The 18,912-nt window shown below is 51.8% G+C and overlaps 1 protein-coding gene across 4 annotated transcripts in view; it reads left to right on the top strand.

Annotated features, from left to right (window-relative positions):
- CNTROB (centrobin, centriole duplication and spindle assembly protein) overlaps positions 1-18,912 on the top strand; it is a 129,665-nt gene that overhangs the window by 9,617 nt on the left and 101,136 nt on the right. For all 4 annotated transcript variants that reach the window (XM_075346702.1, XM_075346701.1, XM_075346700.1 and 1 more), the window contains exons 3-9: positions 726-813; positions 895-952; positions 1,467-1,611; positions 12,211-12,327; positions 13,024-13,140; positions 13,618-13,716; positions 13,799-14,005. In XM_075346702.1, coding sequence (XP_075202817.1) covers positions 726-813; positions 895-952; positions 1,467-1,611; positions 12,211-12,327; positions 13,024-13,140; positions 13,618-13,716; positions 13,799-14,005 — 831 coding nt within the window. The remainder of the gene's footprint in view (positions 1-725; positions 814-894; positions 953-1,466; positions 1,612-12,210; positions 12,328-13,023; positions 13,141-13,617; positions 13,717-13,798; positions 14,006-18,912) is intronic.

The following is an 18,912-nucleotide window of genomic DNA, read 5'->3' as shown; positions in this document are numbered from 1 at the left end:
CCTCATCCTGTGCCCCGAGTCCTCTCTGTGCACCCGAGTCCCGGGAATTATGGGACATTGCTATGTATGAGGCTGCACCATTTATCGGGTCAGGGCACGTCTTAAAAGGATATTACTTTACGTCAGCCCCTCATATTCAGGATGGAGGGGTTCCCAGCGGTCAGACCGCATTGATCATATATCCCAACACCATATGAGATGAGAGGTTATTCCCACCTCTACACGGGATGAGGGATCATTAACTGATTGCTGGGTGGGGGAGGGGTCCAGTTTCCGGGAAGCACACGATTCAGAGATTTGGACCCTGAATGGCCCCTTTTGCATGGACTGATGGCCACCGATCCATTCACTGTCTGTGGGCCTGGCGGAGACCCCTTCATAAAGCCCACAAATGGATCTATCAGTGTTTCAGTGTCCATTCTTGGGTGTCTTAGCTGTCGAGCCCACAGGAACCATCACATTATAACTCGCTAATTTAGGGATAACACTTTAAAGCTTTTTATACATAACACTGGACAGGCCTTTTTAAATTTCACCAAAATTTTCAAGTTATGTCATGAATCGGATTACGGCATTGCCGGAGCACCTGAGCGGGGACTTGGCGTGAGAAGATGCAGCGCTGAAGTTTCAATTGACGTCCATCCATGCCAACGCCACCCACGTGACCTCTTGACTCTTGATGATGATGATGCCCTGAGGCTCCTGTTTCTTGTGTTCCTCCACAGGATCCCTCCCCGTACATCTCGCAGATGGAGTCCCTGCGGTGCCACCTGAAGACTATGCTCAGCCTGGGCAGCACTGGGATGTCGCACGGTGGGTGAGAGCGGCTGGAGGTAAGCCATGAGAGGGGAGATGGGCAGCTTCATCTCAGCCATCGTTACTTTCTTCCTGCAGGTGAAGCCGCTGAAAAGAGACTAGAACTGCAGAGTGACGCCACGAGTGCCCTGCTCAGGTAATGGTCACCCATGTGCGTGAAGTCAGCTCGTCATGCACCTCCCCGGCCGGGCCTTTCTGTGCAGCTAATGGGTACTGTGCGTCTAGCGCTCGTCATGCACCTCCCTGGCTGGGCCTTTCTGTGCAGCTGACGGGTACTGTGCGTCTAGCGCTCGTCATGCACCTCCCTGGCCGGGCCTTTCTGTGCAGCTGACGGGTACTGTGCGTCTAGCGCTCGTCATGCACCTCCCTGGCCGGGCCTTTCTGTGCAGCTGACGGGTACTGTGCGTCTGGCGCTCATCATGCACCTCCCCGGCTGGGCCTTTCTCTGCAGCTAATGGGTACTGTGCGTCTGGCGCTCATCATGCACCTCCCTGGCTGGGCCTTTCTGTGCAGCTGACTGGTATTGTGTGTCTAGCGCTCGTCATGCACCTCCCCGGCCGGGCCTTTCTGTGCAGCTGACTGGTATTGTGCTCCCCCATCCTGCCGCCCTTATTACACCGCTGGTAACGCACCTCTCTGCTCTCTTTTAGTGCCCATCCGGGCCAGGACCTCTCGCCGCCCCTCTCTCTCGCTGGCTTGGAGGGGCTCTTCCCTCGATATTCCACTTTGTACAATGCCCCCCCGCCCGACCTCCAGCTGAGAGACGCCCTGGAGAAAGAGACGGCACGCCGCAAGGTAAGGCCGGGTAAGGAGGACTCTGTTCTCCGAGGCCTGGACGGCCGTTACATTCTAATTCTCTTGTTTTTTTTCTGCTTTCTTTGTCTTTTCTCTCCTTTTATTCTTTAAAGGTCTTTGTCTTTCCTTCTGACTCTCTTATAATCATTAGTGTTTTTTCTTTTTTTCCTATCTTGGTCTCTGTTTCTTTCTTTCTCTTTTTCACTCAATCACTATTTTTCTTTTGTGTCTTTCCCCCCTTTCTTCAGTCTTTATCTCTTTCTTTTTTTCCATTAGCGGTCTCTTTGTCATTACATCAGTCTTTCCCGTTCACTATCATCTTCTATGTGACTCTACTTTTCCTTTGCTCCTCTGTCACACTCTTCCTCTTTCTCTGTGACTCTCCTAATCTTCTCCATGCTGTCTTTGACTCCTCTTCTTTTCCCTTTGTCTTTATCTCCTCACTCTCTCTGACTTCCCATCTCTTCCCCTCTGTCTCACCTTCGCTCTGTGACTCCTCTGTCTTTTCTCCTTGCTCTCTATGACTCCTCATCTCTTCCCTTTTTCTGTTTTTTTCCCCCTATCTCACCCTGTGACTCTTCGTCTCTGTCTCTTCCTCGCTTATTTTGGCTCTTTGCATCTTCTTTTGTCTTCCCTTTCTCTCTGTCTCTTCCCCTCTCTCGCTCTCTTTGATTCCTTGTCTGTTCTCCTCTCGCTGTCTGTGACTCCTCATCTCTATTTTTTCCTGACTCTCTCTGACTCCTCGCCTCTTGTCTTTCCTTTCTCTCTGCCACTTCCCCACTCACGTTTTCTGTGACTCCTCTGACTCTTCCCTTCGCGCTCTGCGACTCCTTGCCCCTTCTTTTCCCTTTCTCTCTGTCTCTTTCCCTCTCATTCTCTGTGACTCCTCTGCCTCTTCCCCCTCTTTCTCTGTCTCCTTGTCTCTCTCCTTTCTCTCTGCCTCTTCCCCTCGCTCTCTGTCTCCTCGTCTGTTCCCATCCTGTCTTGTTGTCTCTTCCCTTTCTCTCTGCCTCTTCTCCTCACTCTTTGTGATTTCTGTCCCTTCCTCTTGCTCTCTGACTCCTCGCCTCTTCCCCTCGCTCTGTGATTCCTCTGTCTCTTCCTTGCCTCTTCCCCTCTCTCTGTGATTCCTCTGTCTCTTCCTCGCCTCTTCCCCTCTCTCTGGGATTCCTCTGTCTCTTCCTCACCTCTTCCCCTCTCTCTGTGATTCCTCTGTCTCTTCCTCACCTCTTCCCCTCTCTCTGTGATTCCTCTGTCTCTTCCTCGCCTCTTCCCCTCTCTCTGGGATTCCTCTGTCTCTTCCTCACCTCTCCCCCTCTCTCTGTGATTCCTATGACTCTTCCTCACCTCTTCTCCTCTCTCTGTGATTCCTATGTCTCTTCCTCGCCTCTTCCCCTCTTTCTGTTATTTCTCGGTCTCTTCCTCTTTTTCTGTCATTAATCTGTCTCTTCCTCGCCTCTTCCCCTCTCTCTGTGATTCCTCTGTCTCTTCCTCGCCTCTTCCCATCTCTCTCTCTGTGATTCCTCTGTCTCTTCCTCTCTTTCTGTCATTTCTCTGTCTCTTCCTCGCCTCTTCCCCTCTCTGTCTGATTCTTTGTCTTTCTCTTCTTCCCTTTCTGACTCCTCGCCTCTTCACCTCTCACTGTGATGTCACTGTCTCTTCCTCGCCTCTTCCCCTCTCTCTGTGATTCTTCGTCTCTGACTCCTCACCTCTCCCTCTCTCAGGGATTTCTCTGTCGCTTCCTCTCCTCTTCCCCTTTCTGTGTGATTCTTTGTCTCTTCTTCCCTCTCTGACTCCTCTCCTCTTCTCCTCTGTGTGATTCTTCGTCTCTTCTTCCCTCTCTGACTCCTCGCTTCTTCCCCTCTCTCTGTGATTCTTCATCTCTGTTTCTTCCCTCTCTGACTCCTCGCCTCTTCCCCTCTCTCTGTGATTCTTCATCTCTGTTTCTTCCCTCTCTGACTCCTCGCTTCTTCCCCTCTCTCTGTGATTCTTCATCTCTGTTTCTTCCCTCTCTGACTCCTCGCCTCTTCCCCTCTCTCTGTGATTCTTCATCTCTGTTTCTTCCCTCTCTGACTCCTCGCCTCTTCCCCTTTCTCTGTGATTCTTCATCTCTGTTTCTTCCCTCTCTGACTCCTCGCCTCTTCCCCTCTGTGTGATTCTTCGTCTCTTCTTCCCTCTCTGACTCCTCGCCTCTTCCCCTCTCTCTGTGATTCTTGATCTCTTTTTCTTCCCTCTCTGACTCCTCGCCTCTTCCCCTTTCTCTGTGATTCTTCATCTCTGTTTCTTCCCTCTCTGACTCCTCGCCTCTTCCCCTCTCTCTGTGATTCTGGATCTCTTTTTCTTCCCTCTCTGACTCCTCGCCTCTTCCCCTCTGTGTGATTCTTCATCTCTGTTTCTTCCCTCTCTGACTCCTCGCCTCTTCCCCTCTCTCTGTGATTCTTGATCTCTGTTTCTTCCCTCTCTGACTCCTCGCCTCTTCCCCTCTGTGTGATTCTTCATCTGTTTCTTCCCTCTCTGACTCCTCGCCTCTTCCCCTCTCTCTGTGATTCTTCATCTCTGTTTCTTCCCTCTCTGACTCCTCGCCTCTTCCCCTCTGTGTGATTCTTCATCTGTTTCTTCCCTCTCTGACTCCTCGCCTCTTCCCCTCTGTGTGATTCTTCGTCTCTTCTTCCCTCTCTGACTCCTCGCCTCTTCCCCTTTCTCTGTGATTCTTCATCTCTGTTTCTTCCCTCTCTGACTCCTCGCCTCTTCCCCTCTGTGTGATTCTTCGTCTCTTCTTCCCTCTCTGACTCCTCGCCTCTTCCCCTCTCTCTGTGATTCTTCATCTCTGTTTCTTCCCTCTCTGACTCCTCGCCTCTTCCCCTTTCTCTGTGATTCTTCATCTCTGTTTCTTCCCTCTCTGACTCCTCGCCTCTTCTCCTCTGTGTGATTCTTCGTCTCTTCTTCCCTCTCTGACTCCTCGCCTCTTCCCCTCTCTCTGTGATTCTTGATCTCTGTTTCTTCCCTCTCTGACTCCTCGCCTCTTCCCCTCTCTTTGTGATTCTTCATCTCTGTTTCTTCCCTCTCTGACTCCTCGCCTCTTCCCCTCTCTCTGTGATTCTTCATCTCTGTTTCTTCCCTCTCTGACTCCTCGCCTCTTCCCCTCTGTGTGATTCTTCATCTGTTTCTTCCCTCTCTGACTCCTCGCCTCTTCCCCTCTCTCTGTGATTCTTGATCTCTGTTTCTTCCCTCTCTGACTCCTCGCTTCTTCCCCTTTCTCTGTGATTCTTCATCTCTGTTTCTTCCCTCTCTGACTCCTCGCCTCTTCCCCTCTCTATGTGATTCTTCATCTCTGTTTCTTCCCTCTCTGACTCCTCGCTTCTTCCCCTCTGTGTGATTCTTCATCTCTGTTTCTTCCCTCTCTGACTCCTCGTCTCTTCCCCTTTCTCTGTGATTCTTCATCTCTGTTTCTTCCCTCTCTGACTCCTCGCCTCTTCCCCTCTCTCTGTGATTCTTCATCTCTATTTCTTCCCTCTCTGACTCCTCGTCTCTTCCCCTTTCTCTGTGATTCTTCATCTCTGTTTCTTCCCTCTCTGACTCCTCGCTTCTTCCCCTCTGTGTGATTCTTCATCTCTGTTTCTTCCCTCTCTGGCTCCTCGCTTCTTCCCCTCTGTGTGATTCTTCATCTCTGTTTCTTCCCTCTCTGACTCCTCGTTTCTTCCCCTCTGTGTGATTCTTCATCTCTGTTTCTTCCCTCTCTGACTCCTCGTCTCTTCCCCTTTCTCTGTGATTCTTCATCTCTGTTTCTTCCCTCTCTGACTCCTCGCCTCTTCCCCTCTCTCTGTGATTCTTCATCTCTGTTTCTTCCCTCTCTGACTCCTCGCTACTTCCCCTCTGTGTGATTCTTCATCTCTGTTTCTTCCTTCTCTGACTCCTCGCCTCTTCCCCTCTCTCTGGGATTCTTCATCTCTGTTTCCTCCCTCTCTGACTCCTCGCTTCTTCCCCTCTGTGTGATTCTTCATCTCTGTTTCTTCCCTCTCTGTCTCCTCGTCTCTTCCCCTTTCTCTGTGATTCTTCATCTCTGTTTCTTCCCTCTCTGACTCCTCGCCTCTTCCCCTCTCTCTGTGATTCTTCATCTCTGTTTCTTCCCTCTCTGACTACTCGCCTCTTCCCCTCTCTCTGTGATTCTTCATCTCTGTTTCTTCCCTCTCTGACTCCTCGCCTCTTCCCCTCTGTGTGATTCTTCATCTCTGTTTCTTCCCTCTGTGACTCCTCGCCTCTTCCCCTTTCTCTGTGATTCTTCATCTCTGTTTCTTCCCTCTCTGACTCCTCGCTTCTTCCCCTCTGTGTGATTCTTCATCTCTGTTTCTTCCCTCTCTGACTCCTCGCCTCTTCCGCTCTCTCTGTGATTCTTGATCTCTGTTTCTTCCCTCTCTGACTCCTCGCTTCTTCCCCTCTGTGTGATTCTTTATCTCTGTTTCTTCCCTCTCTGACTCCTCGCCTCTTCCCCTCTGTGTGATTCTTCATCTCTGTTTCTTCCCTCTCTGACTCCTCGCTTCTTCCCCTCTGTGTGATTCTTCATCTCTGTTTCTTCCCTCTGTGACTCCTCGCTTCTTCCCCTCTGTGTGATTCTTCATCTCTGTTTCTTCCCTCTCTGACTCCTCGCCTCTTCCCCTCTCTCTGTGATTCTTCATCTCTGTTTCTTCCCTCTCTGACTCCTCGCTTCTTCCCCTCTCTCTGTGATTCTTCATCTCTGTTTCTTCCCTCTCTGACTCCTCGCTTCTTCCCCTCTCTCTGTGATTCTTCATCTCTGTTTCTTCCCTCTCTGACTCCTCGCTTCTTCCCCTCTCTCTGTGATTCTTCATCTCTGTTTCTTCCCTCTCTGACTCCTCGATTCTTCCCCTCTGTGTGATTCTTCATCTCTGTTTCTTCCCTCTCTGACTCCTCGATTCTTCCCCTCTGTGTGATTCTTGATCTCTTTTTCTTCCCTCTCTGACTCCTCGCCTCTTCCCCTTTCTCTGTGATTCTTCATCTCTGTTTCTTCCCTCTCTGACTCCTCGCCTCTGCCCCTCTGTGTGATTCTTCATCTCTGTTTCTTCCCTCTCTGACTCCTCACCTCTTCCCCTCTCTCTGTGATTCTTGATCTCTGTTTCTTCCCTCTCTGGCTCCTCGCCTCTTCCCCTCTGTGTGATTCTTCATCTCTGTTTCTTCCCTCTCTGACTCCTCGCCTCTTCCCCTCTCTTTGTGATTCTTCATCTCTGTTTCTTCCCTCTCTGACTCCTCGCCTCTTCCCCTCTCTCTGTGATTCTTCATCTCTGTTTCTTCCCTCTCTGACTCCTCGCCTCTTCCCCTCTGTGTGATTCTTCATCTGTTTCTTCCCTCTCTGACACCTCGCCTCTTCCCCTCTCTCTGTGATTCTTGATCTCTGTTTCTTCCCTCTCTGACTCCTCGCCTCTTCCCCTTTCTCTGTGATTCTTCATCTCTGTTTCTTCCCTCTCTGACTCCTCGCCTCTTCCCCTCTCTCTGTGATTCTTCATCTGTTTCTTCCCTCTCTGACTCCTCGCCTCTTCCCCTCTCTCTGTGATTCTTCATCTCTGTTTCTTCCCTCTCTGACTCCTCGCTTCTTCCCCTCTCTCTGTGATTCTTCATCTCTGTTTCTTCCCTCTCTGACTCCTCGCCTCTTCCCCTCTCTCTGTGATTCTTCATCTCTGTTTCTTCCCTCTCTGACTCCTCGCTTCTTCCCCTCTGTGTGATTCTTCATCTCTGTTTCTTCCCTCTCTGACTCCTCGTCTCTTCCCCTTTCTCTGTGATTCTTCATCTCTGTTTCTTCCCTCTCTGACTCCTCGCCTCTTCCCCTCTCTCTGTGATTCTTCATCTCTGTTTCTTCCCTCTCTGACTCCTCGCCTCTTCCCCTCTCTCTGTCATTCTTCATCTCTGTTTCTTCCCTCTCTGACTCCTCGCTTCTTCCCCTCTGTGTGATTCTTCATCTCTGTTTCTTCCCTCTCTGACTCCTCGCTTCTTCCCCTCTGTGTGATTCTTCATCTCTGTTTCTTCCCTCTCTGACTCCTCGCTACTTCCCCTCTGTGTGATTCTTCATCTCTGTTTCTTCCCTCTCTGACTCCTCGCCTCTTCCCCTCTCTCTGGGATTCTTCATCTCTGTTTCCTCCCTCTCTGACTCCTCGCTTCTTCCCCTCTGTGTGATTCTTCATCTCTGTTTCTTCCCTCTCTGTCTCCTCGTCTCTTCCCCTTTCTCTGTGATTCTTCATCTCTGTTTCTTCCCTCTCTGACTCCTCGCCTCTTCCCCTCTCTCTGTGATTCTTCATCTCTGTTTCTTCACTCTCTGACTCCTCGCCTCTTCCCCTCTCTCTGTGATTCTTCATCTCTGTTTCTTCCCTCTCTGACTCCTCGCCTCTTCCCCTCTGTGTGATTCTTCATCTCTGTTTCTTCCCTCTGTGACTCCTCGCCTCTTCCCCTTTCTCTGTGATTCTTCATCTCTGTTTCTTCCCTCTCTGACTCCTCGCCTCTTCCCCTCTCTCTGTGATTCTTCATCTCTGTTTCTTCCCTCTCTGACTCCTCGCTTCTTCCCCTCTGTGTGATTCTTCATCTCTGTTTCTTCCCTCTCTGACTCCTCGCCTCTTCCGCTCTCTCTGTGATTCTTCATCTCTGTTTCTTCCCTCTCTGACTCCTCGCCTCTTCCCCTCTGTGTGATTCTTCATCTCTGTTTCTTCCCTCTCTGACTCCTCGCTTCTTCCCCTCTGTGTGATTCTTCATCTCTGTTTCTTCCCTCTGTGACTCCTCGCTTCTTCCCCTCTGTGTGATTCTTCATCTCTGTTTCTTCCCTCTCTGACTCCTCGCCTCTTCCCCTCTCTCTGTGATTCTTCATCTCTGTTTCTTCCCTCTCTGACTCCTCGCTTCTTCCCCTCTCTCTGTGATTCTTCATCTCTGTTTCTTCCCTCTCTGACTCCTCGCTTCTTCCCCTCTCTCTGTGATTCTTCATCTCTGTTTCTTCCCTCTCTGACTCCTCGCTTCTTCCCCTCTCTCTGTGATTCTTCATCTCTGTTTCTTCCCTCTCTGACTCCTCGCTTCTTCCCCTCTGTGTGATTCTTCATCTGTTTCTTCCCTCTCTGACTCCTCGCCTCTTCCCCTCTCTCTGTGATTCTTCATCTCTGTTTCTTCCCTCTCTGACTCCTCGCTTCTTCCCCTCTGTGTGATTCTTCATCTCTGTTTCTTCCCTCTCTGACTCCTCGCCTCTTCCCCTCTGTGTGATTCTTCATCTCTGTTTCTTCCATCTCTGACTCCTCGCCTCTTCCCCTCTGTGTGATTCTTCATCTCTGTTTCTTCCATCTCTGACTCCTCGTCTCTTCCCCTTTCTCTGTGATTCTTCATCTCTGTTTCTTCCCTCTCTGACTCCTCGCCTCTTCCCCTCTGTGTGATTCTTCATCTCTGTTTCTTCCATCTCTGACTCCTCGCCTCTTCCCCTCTGTGTGATTCTTCATCTCTGTTTCTTCCCTCTCTGACTCCTCGCCTCTTCCCCTTTCTCTGTGATTCTTCATCTCTTTTTCTTCCCTCTCTGACTCCTCGCCTCTTCCCCTCTGTGTGATTCTTCATCTCTGTTTCTTCCCTCTGTGACTCCTCGTCTCTTCCCCTTTCTCTGTGATTCTTCATCTCTGTTTCTTCCCTCTCTGACTCCTCGCTTCTTCCCCTCTGTGTGATTCTTCATCTCTGTTTCTTCCCTCTCTGACTCCTCGTCTCTTCCCCTTTCTCTGTGATTCTTCATCTCTGTTTCTTCCCTCTCTGACTCCTCGCCTCTTCCCCTCTCTCTGTGATTCTTTATCTCTGTTTCTTCCCTATCTGACTCCTCGCTACTTCCCCTCTGTGTGATTCTTCATCTCTGTTTCTTCCCTCTCTGACTCCTCGCCTCTTCCCCTCTGTGTGATTCTTCATCTCTGTTTCTTCCCTCTCTGACTCCTCGCCTCTTCCCCTCTCTCTGGGATTCTTCATCTCTGTTTCCTCCCTCTCTGACTCCTCGCTTCTTCCCCTCTGTGTGATTCTTCATCTCTGTTTCTTCCCTCTCTGACTCCTCGCCTCTTCCCCTCTCTCTGTGATTCTTCATCTGTTTCCTCCCTCTCTGACTCCTCGCCTCTTCCCCTTTCTCTGTGATTCTTCATCTCTGTTTCTTCCCTCTCTGACTCCTCGCCTCTTCCCCTTTCTCTGTCATTCTTCATCTCTGTTTCTTCCCTCTCTGACTCCTCGCCTCTTCCCCTCTCTCTGTGATTCTTCATCTCTGTTTCTTCCCTCTCTGACTCCTTGCTTCTTCCCCTCTGTGTGATTCTTCATCTCTGTTTCTTCCCTCTCTGACTCCTTGCTTCTTCCCCTCTGTGTGATTCTTCATCTCTGTTTCTTCCCTCTCTGACTCCTCGCCTCTTCCCCTTTCTCTGTGATTCTTCATCTCTGTTTCTTCCCTCTCTGACTCCTCGCCTCTTTCCCTCTCTCTGTCATTCTTCATCTCTGTTTCTTCCCTCTCTGACTCCTCGCCTCTTCCCCTTTCTCTGTGATTCTTCATCTCTGTTTCTTCCCTCTCTGACTCCTTGCTTCTTCCCCTCTGTGTGATTTTTCATCTCTGTTTCTTCCCTTTCTGACTCCTCGCCTCTTCCCCTCTCTCTGTCATTCTTCATCTCTGTTTCTTCCCTCTCTGACTCCTCGCCTCTTCCCCTCTCTCTGTCATTCTTCATCTCTGTTTCTTCCCTCTCTGACTCCTCGCCTCTTCCCCCTGTGTGATTCTTCATCTCTGTTTCTTCCCTCTCTGACTCCTCGCCTCTTCCCCTCTCTCTGTGATTCTTCATCTCTGTTTCTTCCCTCTCTGACTCCTCGCCTCTTCCCCTCTCTCTGTCATTCTTCATCTCTGTTTCTTCCCTCTCTGACTCCTCGCCTCTTCCCCTCTCTCTGTAATTCTTCATCTCTGTTTCTTCCCTCTCTGAGTCCTCGCCTCTTCCCCTCTCTCTGTGATTCTTCATCTCTGTTTCTTCCCTCTCTGACTCCTCGCCTCTTCCCCTCTCTCTGTGATTCTTCATCTGTTTCTTCCCTCTCTGACTCCTCGCCTCTTCCCCTCTCTGTGATTCTTCATCTCTGTTTCTTTCCTCTCTGACTCCTCGCCTCTTCCCCTCTCTCTGTGATTCTTCATCTCTGTTTCTTCCCTCTCTGACTCCTCGCCTCTTCCCCTTTCTCTGTGATTCTTCATCTCTGTTTCTTCCCTCTCTGACTCCTCGCCTCTTCCCCTCTCTCTGTGATTCTTCATCTGTTTCTTCCCTCTCTGACTCCTCGCCTCTTCCCCTCTCTCTGTGATTCTTCATCTCTGTTTCTTCCCTCTCTGACTCCTCGCCTCTTCCCCTCTCTCTGTGATTCTTCATCTGTTTCTTCCCTCTCTGACTCCTCGCCTCTTCCCCTCTGTGTGATTCTTCGTCTCTTCTTCCCTCTCTGACTCCTCGCCTCTTCCCCTCTGTGTGATTCTTCGTCTCTTCTTCCCTCTCTGACTCCTCGCCTCTTCCCCTCTCTCTGTGATTCTTCATCTGTTTCTTCCCTCTCTGAGTCCTCGCCTCTTCCCCTCTCTGTGATTCTTCATCTCTGTTTCTTCCCTCTCTGACTCCTCGCCTCTTCCCCTCTCTCTGTGATTCTTCATCTCTGTTTCTTCCCTCTCTGACTCCTCGCCTCTTCCCCTTTCTCTGTCATTCTTCATCTCTGTTTCTTCCCTCTCTGACTCCTCGTCTCTTCCCCTTTCTCTGTGATTCTTCATCTCTGTTTCTTCCCTCTCTGACTCCTCGCCTCTTCCCCTCTCTCTGTGATTCTTCATCTCTGTTTCTTCCCTCTCTGACTCCTCGCCTCTTCCCCTCTGTGTGATTCTTCATCTCTGTTTCTTCCCTCTCTGACTCCTCGCCTCTTCCCCTCTCTCTGTGATTCTTCATCTCTGTTTCTTCCCTCTCTGACTCCTCGCCTCTTCCCCTCTCTCTGTGATTCTTCATCTCTGTTTCTTCCCTCTCTGACTCCTCGCCTCTTCCCCTCTGTGTGATTCTTCATCTCTGTTTCTTCCCTCTGACTCCTCGCCTCTTCCCCTTTCTCTGTGATTCTTCATCTCTGTTTCTTCCCTCTCTGACTCCTCGCCTCTTCCCCTCTCTCTGTGATTCTTCATCTCTGTTTCTTCCCTCTCTGACTCCTCGCCTCTTCCCCTCTCTCTGTGATTCTTCATCTCTGTTTCTTCCCTCTCTGACTCCTCGCCTCTTCCCCTCTCTCTGTGATTCTTCATCTCTGTTTCTTCCCTCTCTGACTCCTCGCCTCTTCCCCTCTCTCTGTGATTCTTCATCTCTGTTTCTTCCCTCTCTGACTCCTCGCCTCTTTCCCTTTCTCTGTGATTCTTCATCTCTGTTTCTTCCCTCTCTGACTCCTCGCCTCTGGCCGTCCCCCTCCCTCCGGCTCTCCTCGGTGACTCTGTCAGCTGTCATGGCTGTGGATCAGCGGCTAAGCCTCTGTGTGATGTAATCCTGTTAGTGCGTCACGTGGTGCCCGGCTCATCTGTCTCCTGATGACCCGGCGTCCCCTCCCCCATTGTCAGTGTCTCTCCCTCCGCAGCACTTGGAGCGTCACATCCAGACCCTGCAGAGCGAGATGCTGGAGCTCCAGCAGAGGGCGTCCGTGATGCTGGTGGCCGACCGCAGGAAGGACTGTATGATCCAGCAGCTGGACCAGGTAATGTCCGTCATACCGCTGCCTTCCACCAGGGGGCATCCTCCTCCCACTGTTGCCCATTAACACCTGCCACTAACATAACCCGCACGGTTATGCAGCTGAGACGTGCGGCAGACATCCACCGTGGCCATACCTGCTAGGTGTCTGGTGTTCAGGCATTTGTGCTGCTCTTATATTCGGAGTTTTCCCAGCTCCTCTCTGGTGGTTGATGTGTCACCAATGGGCACCCGGCAGGTCTCACACATCCCTCTCAATCTGATAGGATTTGCTTAGGTCACTGGGGTCAGATACTCGTGAACCCACCGATCAGCTGGATGCTGTCCCTTGGGAGGCCAGAACAGCACAGCGCCCTCTTGTGTAGTGGTCGTTCTCGATACTGCAGTTGGCTCCTGTTCACTTCACAAGGATCTAAATTGCAGTACCCTAGGACTGCCACTACATGTGTGTGACGCTGTGCTGTTTTACCACCAGCTGATCAATTGAGTTGTTGCTTGTCAGACCCCCCAGCAATCTGATATTGATCACTCATTTGGAGGATAGTTGATCGATATCCAAGTTTTCCCTGCTGCCTTGTAGGTAATGGGATACACGCGACCTCTGGCAGCAGATTTCATAAATGTTTGCATCCAGGCCGACGGGTGGGATGACGCGTCCTCGCTCGAGCTTCTGAATGTCCACAAACCTTTGTGTCCTCAGACTCTGGCGCTGGTGGTCGGCGGCTGGAAGCAGCAGGAACATCAGAGAGAAGAGTCTGTGCGCCATCTCCGGCAGGAGAAGGAGGAGGCGGAACAAGCCCAGAGGCGGGACCAGGAGGTGAGAAACCAGAAAGCCAAAGAAGTCTCCCAGATACACAAGCTTCAGTACTCCACTAGGGAAATGAGGGTCTTCACACACCCTGTGTAACCGTAGCAAGAGGGGTGAGGGATGGCCGACTCTAGACACTTCAGTATCAGCGGGTTCCATGGAATCTGATTTGGTATCTTAAGGCGCTTGACATGTGAGTTTCCCTTTAACTACTTGACTTAAAGGGCTATTTCTTTCCATCGCTTGGAAGCAAGGCCAGGTGACAAAATCACTGCCATGATAGCAAATTCAAGCCTTTGGCACCAAAGAAGATAGCCGAGTACCAACTTGATTGGAGCGGCAGATCCCAAACTCCCCAGGTGTGCACTCTTGCTTCCAGGGAGATGGTTGAAATTATTCTTACCCGCCCCCTTATCTGAGAGTAGTGATCACGGTGCCTTTTTTCTGTCCAGTTCCCAATACGTTTAATGTTCCCTTACGCCGCAGACCCTGACACAGGTGGAGCAGCGTCTGGCCGAGGCCCTGAAGTCGTTGGGCCAGGAACAGAATGCCGCCAAGGAGCAGCAGACAGAACTGCAGGGACTGGTGAGAGTGTGACACCGCTTCTGGGCCAGGGGATACTGGCACCACCTTTGCACACCTGTCTGATCTGATGACATTCCTACAGGTCGATGAGCAGACGGCTCGCATTTTGCAGCTCCAGAAAGATCGGGAAGCGGAGGAGGAAGCGAGAGAGCAGGAAATGCAAGAGCTGGAGACATTGCAGCAGCGAGCGCAGGAGCAGCAGAGATCCTGGGAGCAGCGGGAGCTGGAGCTGCAGGAGGAGTGCAGACGAGCGCAGGACAGAGGCACAAGGGAGCTGGAGAAGGAGAAGGTAACTGCATCGCAGAAATGGCACAAAACATTTATATAGGTTATCCAGCTCTGACCCGACTCTGAGCCACCCCTGCACAGCCGCCATCCGTCTCTGCAAGGAAAAATATCCAAACTTTAAAAGTCTGTTTTTCACGCCAATAAGCAAAGTGTCGTGCAGTGTTCAGGTTTGCACTCTGTTCACACTGCTGAATCTGATAGACAGCCTGGAATCACTTAGTTGCACAGCCTGCCATGGGCGTCGTCTGGTTCTGGCTTCAGCTCTCCAGTATAACAGGAGTTAATTCCTGCTGGCCTGTGATCATCTGATGGGTGCTAAGGTGGCTGATCACCAGCTGCCTTCATTCTTTTATAAGGCTCTGGATACCGGGGTTGAGTGCCGGATATAGCTTCTGCTTCCTTGGTTCCTGTGGTTATCCTGTATATGGGGATCTACAAGTTGCGCGAGTCCTACATTTCTGTGTTTATTTCCTACTTCTTTTTGCGTTACACTCAGTGCCCATATTGTCCCTCCTTCGTGTTGAAGTCCAGAGAGTGCAAGTTTTCGTTTACCCTTGTCTGTGCCCAGTTGTGGGGTTTTCTTTACTGGGTTTCCGGCCCACTCCCTAGATGGGGGGGAAGTAGTATCAGGGCTCGGACAGGAGACAGGGTCAGGCTGGGGGGCTTGAACCTGGCTACCATTGAGCCTACATTAGAGATAAGGGACAGATCAGGGGCCCCAGTCTTCGCATCAGCCTAGGAGTCCCTCCTCCATCTGTACATAACCAGTGACACAAAGCCTTCGCAACGCCCTGTCAATTGGTTGCAGCGGGAACGACTTGGACATGTTCAATCTCGTGACTGACTTCTGTGTTGTGGACACCTACCCTCCGGAATGAGCTGTCATGAGCACAGCACCCCCAGTGTCCTCTTAACAGGAGATCATCAAGTACCCATTCCTTTCCCTACAGACTGCCGGTTCTATAAGCGAATGGCAGCGAGTAGTGTCCTATTCCGGCAGCGAGTAGTGTCCTATTCCGGCAGCGAGTAGTGTCCTATTCTGGCAGCGAGTAGTGTCCTATTCCGGCAGCGAGTAGTGTCCTATTCCGGCAGAGAGTAGTGTCCTATTCCGGCAGCGAGTAGTGTCCTATTCCGGCAGCGAGTAGTGTCCTATTCCGGCAGCGAGTAGTGTTCTATTCCGGCAGGGAGTAGTGTTCTATTCCGGCAGGGAGTAGTGTTCTATTCCGGCAGGGAGTAGCGTTCTATTCCGGCAGGGAGTAGCGTTCTATTCCGGCAGGGAGTAGCGTTCTATTCCGGCAGGGAGTAGCGTTCTATTCCGGCAGGGAGTAGCGTTCTATTCCGGCAGGGAGTAGCGTTCTATTCCGGCAGGGAGTAGCGTTCTATTCCGGCAGGGAGTAGCGTTCTATTCCGGCAGGGAGTAGCGTTCTATTCCGGCAGGGAGTAGCGTTCTATTCCGGCAGGGAGTAGCGTTCTCTTCCGGCAGGGAGTAGCGTTCTCTTCCGGCAGGGAGTAGCGTTCTATTCCGGCAGGGAGTAGCGTTCTATTCCGGCAGGGAGTAGTGTTCTATTCCGGCAGGGAGTAGTGTTCTATTCCGGCAGGGAGTAGTATTCTATGAGTAGCGTTCTATTCCGGCAGGGAGTAGCGTTCTATTCCGGCAGGGAGTAGCGTTCTATTCCGGCAGGGAGTAGCGTTCTATTCCGGCAGGGAGTAGCGTTCTATTCCGGCAGGGAGTAGCGTTCTATTCCGGCAGGGAGTAGCGTTCTATTCCGGCAGGGAGTAGCGTTCTATTCCGGCAGGGAGTAGCGTTCTATTCCGGCAGGGAGTAGCGTTCTATTCCGGCAGGGAGTAGCGTTCTCTTCCGGCAGGGAGTAGCGTTCTATTCCGGCAGGGAGTAGCGTTCTATTCCGGCAGGGAGTAGCGTTCTATTCCGGCAGGGAGTAGCGTTCTATTCCGGCAGGGAGTAGCGTTCTATTCCGGCAGGGAGTAGCGTTCTATTCCGGCAGGGAGTAGCGTTCTATTCCGGCAGGGAGTAGCGTTCTATTCCGGCAGGGAGTAGCGTTCTATTCCGGCAGGGAGTAGCGTTCTATTCCGGCAGGGAGTAGCGTTCTATTCCGGCAGGGAGTAGCGTTCTATTCCGGCAGGGAGTAGCGTTCTATTCCGGCAGGGAGTAGCGTTCTATTCCGGCAGGGAGTAGCGTTCTATTCCGGCAGGGAGTAGCGTTTTATTCCGGCAGGGAGTAGCGTTCTATTCCGGCAGGGAGTAGTGTTCTATTCCGGCAGGGAGTAGTATTCTATGAGTAGCGTTCTATTCCGGCAGGGAGTAGCGTTCTATTCCGGCAGGGAGTAGCGTTCTATTCCGGCAGGGAGTAGCGTTCTATTCCGGCAGGGAGTAGCGTTCTATTCCGGCAGGGAGTAGCGTTCTATTCCGGCAGGGAGTAGCGTTCTATTCCGGCAGGGAGTAGCGTTCTATTCCGGCAGGGAGTAGCGTTCTATTCCGGCAGGGAGTAGCGTTCTATTCCGGCAGGGAGTAGCGTTCTCTTCCGGCAGGGAGTAGCGTTCTATTCCGGCAGGGAGTAGCGTTCTATTCCGGCAGGGAGTAGCGTTCTATTCCGGCAGGGAGTAGCGTTCTATTCCGGCAGGGAGTAGCGTTCTATTCCGGCAGGGAGTAGCGTTCTATTCCGGCAGGGAGTAGCGTTCTATTCCGGCAGGGAGTAGCGTTCTATTCCGGCAGGGAGTAGCGTTCTATTCCGGCAGGGAGTAGCGTTCTATTCCGGCAGGGAGTAGCGTTCTATTCCGGCAGGGAGTAGCGTTCTATTCCGGCAGGGAGTAGCGTTCTATTCCGGCAGGGAGTAGCGTTCTATTCCGGCAGGGAGTAGCGTTCTATTCCGGCAGGGAGTAGCGTTTTATTCCGGCAGGGAGTAGCGTTCTATTCCGGCAGGGAGTAGCGTTCTATTCCGGCAGGGAGTAGCGTTCTATTCCGGCAGGGAGTAGTGTTCTATGAGTAGCGTTCTATTCCGGCAGGGAGTAGGGTTCTATTCCGGCAGGGAGTAGTTTTCTATTCCGGCAGGGAGTAGTGTTCTATTCCGGCAGGGAGTAGTGTTCTATTCCGGCAGGGAGTAGTTTTCTATTCCGGCAGGGAGTAGTTTTCTATTCCGGCAGGGAGTAGTTTTCTATTCCGGCAGGGAGTAGTGTTCTATTCCGGCAGGGAGTAGTGTTCTATGAGTAGTGTTCTATTCCGGCAGGGAGTAGGGTTCTATTCCGGCAGGGAGTAGCGTTCTATTGCGGCAGGGAGTAGCGTTCTATTCCGGCAGGGAGTAGCGTTCTATTCCGGCAGGGAGTAGCGTTCTATTCCGGCAGGGAGTAGCGTTCTATTCCGGCAGGGAGTAGTGTTCTATTCCGGCAGGGAGTAGTGTTCTATTCCGGCAGGGAGTAGTGTTCTATTCCGGCAGGGAGTAGTTTTCTATTCCGGCAGGGAGTAGTGTTCTATTCCGGCAGGGAGTAGTGTTCTATGAGTAGTGTTCTATTCCGGCAGGGAGTAGGGTTCTATTCCGGCAGGGAGTAGGGTTCTATTCCGGCAGGGAGTAGCGTTCTATTGCGGCAGGGAGTAGCGTTCTATTCCGGCAGGGAGTAGCGTTCTATTCCGGCAGGGAGTAGCGTTCTATTGCGGCAGGGAGTAGCGTTCATTTGCGGCAGGGAGTAGCGTTCTATTCCGGCAGGGAGTAGCGATCTATTCCGGCAGGGAGTAGCGATCTATTCCGGCAGGGAGTAGCGTTCTATTCCGGCAGGGAGTAGCGTTCTATTCCGGCAGGGAGTAGCGTTCTATTCCGGCAGGGAGTAGCGTTCTATTCCGGCAGCGAGTAGCGTTCTATTCCGGCAGGGAGTAGCGTTCTATTCCGGCAGGGAGTAGCGTTCTTTTCCGGCAGGGAGTAGCGTTCTATTCCGGCAGGGAGTAGCGTTCTATTCCGGCAGGGAGTAGCGTTCTATTCCGGCAGGGAGTAGCGTTCTATTCCGGCAGGGAGTAGCGTTCTATTCCGGCAGGGAGTAGTGTTCTATTCCGGCAGGGAGTAGTGTCCTATTCCGGCAGGGAGTAGTGTTCTATGAGTAGTGTTCTATTCCGGCAGGGAGTAGTGTTCTATTCCGGCAGCGAGTAGCGTTCTTTTCCGGCAGCGAGTAGCGTTCTATTCCGGCAGCGAGTAGCGTTCTATTCCGGCAGGGAGTAGCGTTCTTTTCCGGCAGGGAGTAGCGTTCTATTCCGGCAGGGAGTAGCGTTCTATTCCGGCAGGGAGTAGCGTTCTATTCCGGCAGGGAGTAGCGTTCTATTCCGGCAGGGAGTAGCGTTCTATTCCGGCAGGGAATAGCGTTCTATTCCGGGAGGGAGTAGCGTTCTATTCCGGCAGGGAGTAGCGTTCTATTCCGGCAGGGAGTAGCGTTCTATTCCGGCAGGGAGTGGTGTTCTATGAGTACTGTTCTATTCCGGCAGGGAGTAGCGATCTTTTCCGGCAGGGAGTAGCGTTCTTTTCCGGCAGGGAGTAGCGTTCTATTCCGGCAGGGAGTAGCATTCTATTCCGGCAGGGAGTAGCGTTCTATTCCGGCAGCGAGTAGCGTTCTATTCCGGCAGGGAGTAGCGTTCTATTCCGGCAGGGAGTAGCGTTCTTTTCCGGCAGGGAGTAGCGTTCTATTCCGGCAGGGAGTAGCGTTCTATTCCGGCAGGGAGTAGCGTTCTATTCCGGCAGGGAGTAGTGTTCTATTCCGGCAGGGAGTAGTGTCCTATTCCGGCAGGGAGTAGTGTTCTATGAGTAGTGTTCTATTCCGGCAGGGAGTAGTGTTCTATTCCGGCAGCGAGTAGCGTTCTTTTCCGGCAGCGAGTAGCGTTCTATTCCGGCAGCGAGTAGCGTTCTATTCCGGCAGG

This window comes from Anomaloglossus baeobatrachus, chromosome 4 (genome assembly GCF_048569485.1).
Source record: "Anomaloglossus baeobatrachus isolate aAnoBae1 chromosome 4, aAnoBae1.hap1, whole genome shotgun sequence".
NCBI lineage: Eukaryota > Metazoa > Chordata > Amphibia > Anura > Aromobatidae > Anomaloglossus > Anomaloglossus baeobatrachus.
The sequence above is the reverse complement of the archived record's forward strand: the minus strand, read 5'-3'. Positions and strand labels throughout refer to the sequence as shown.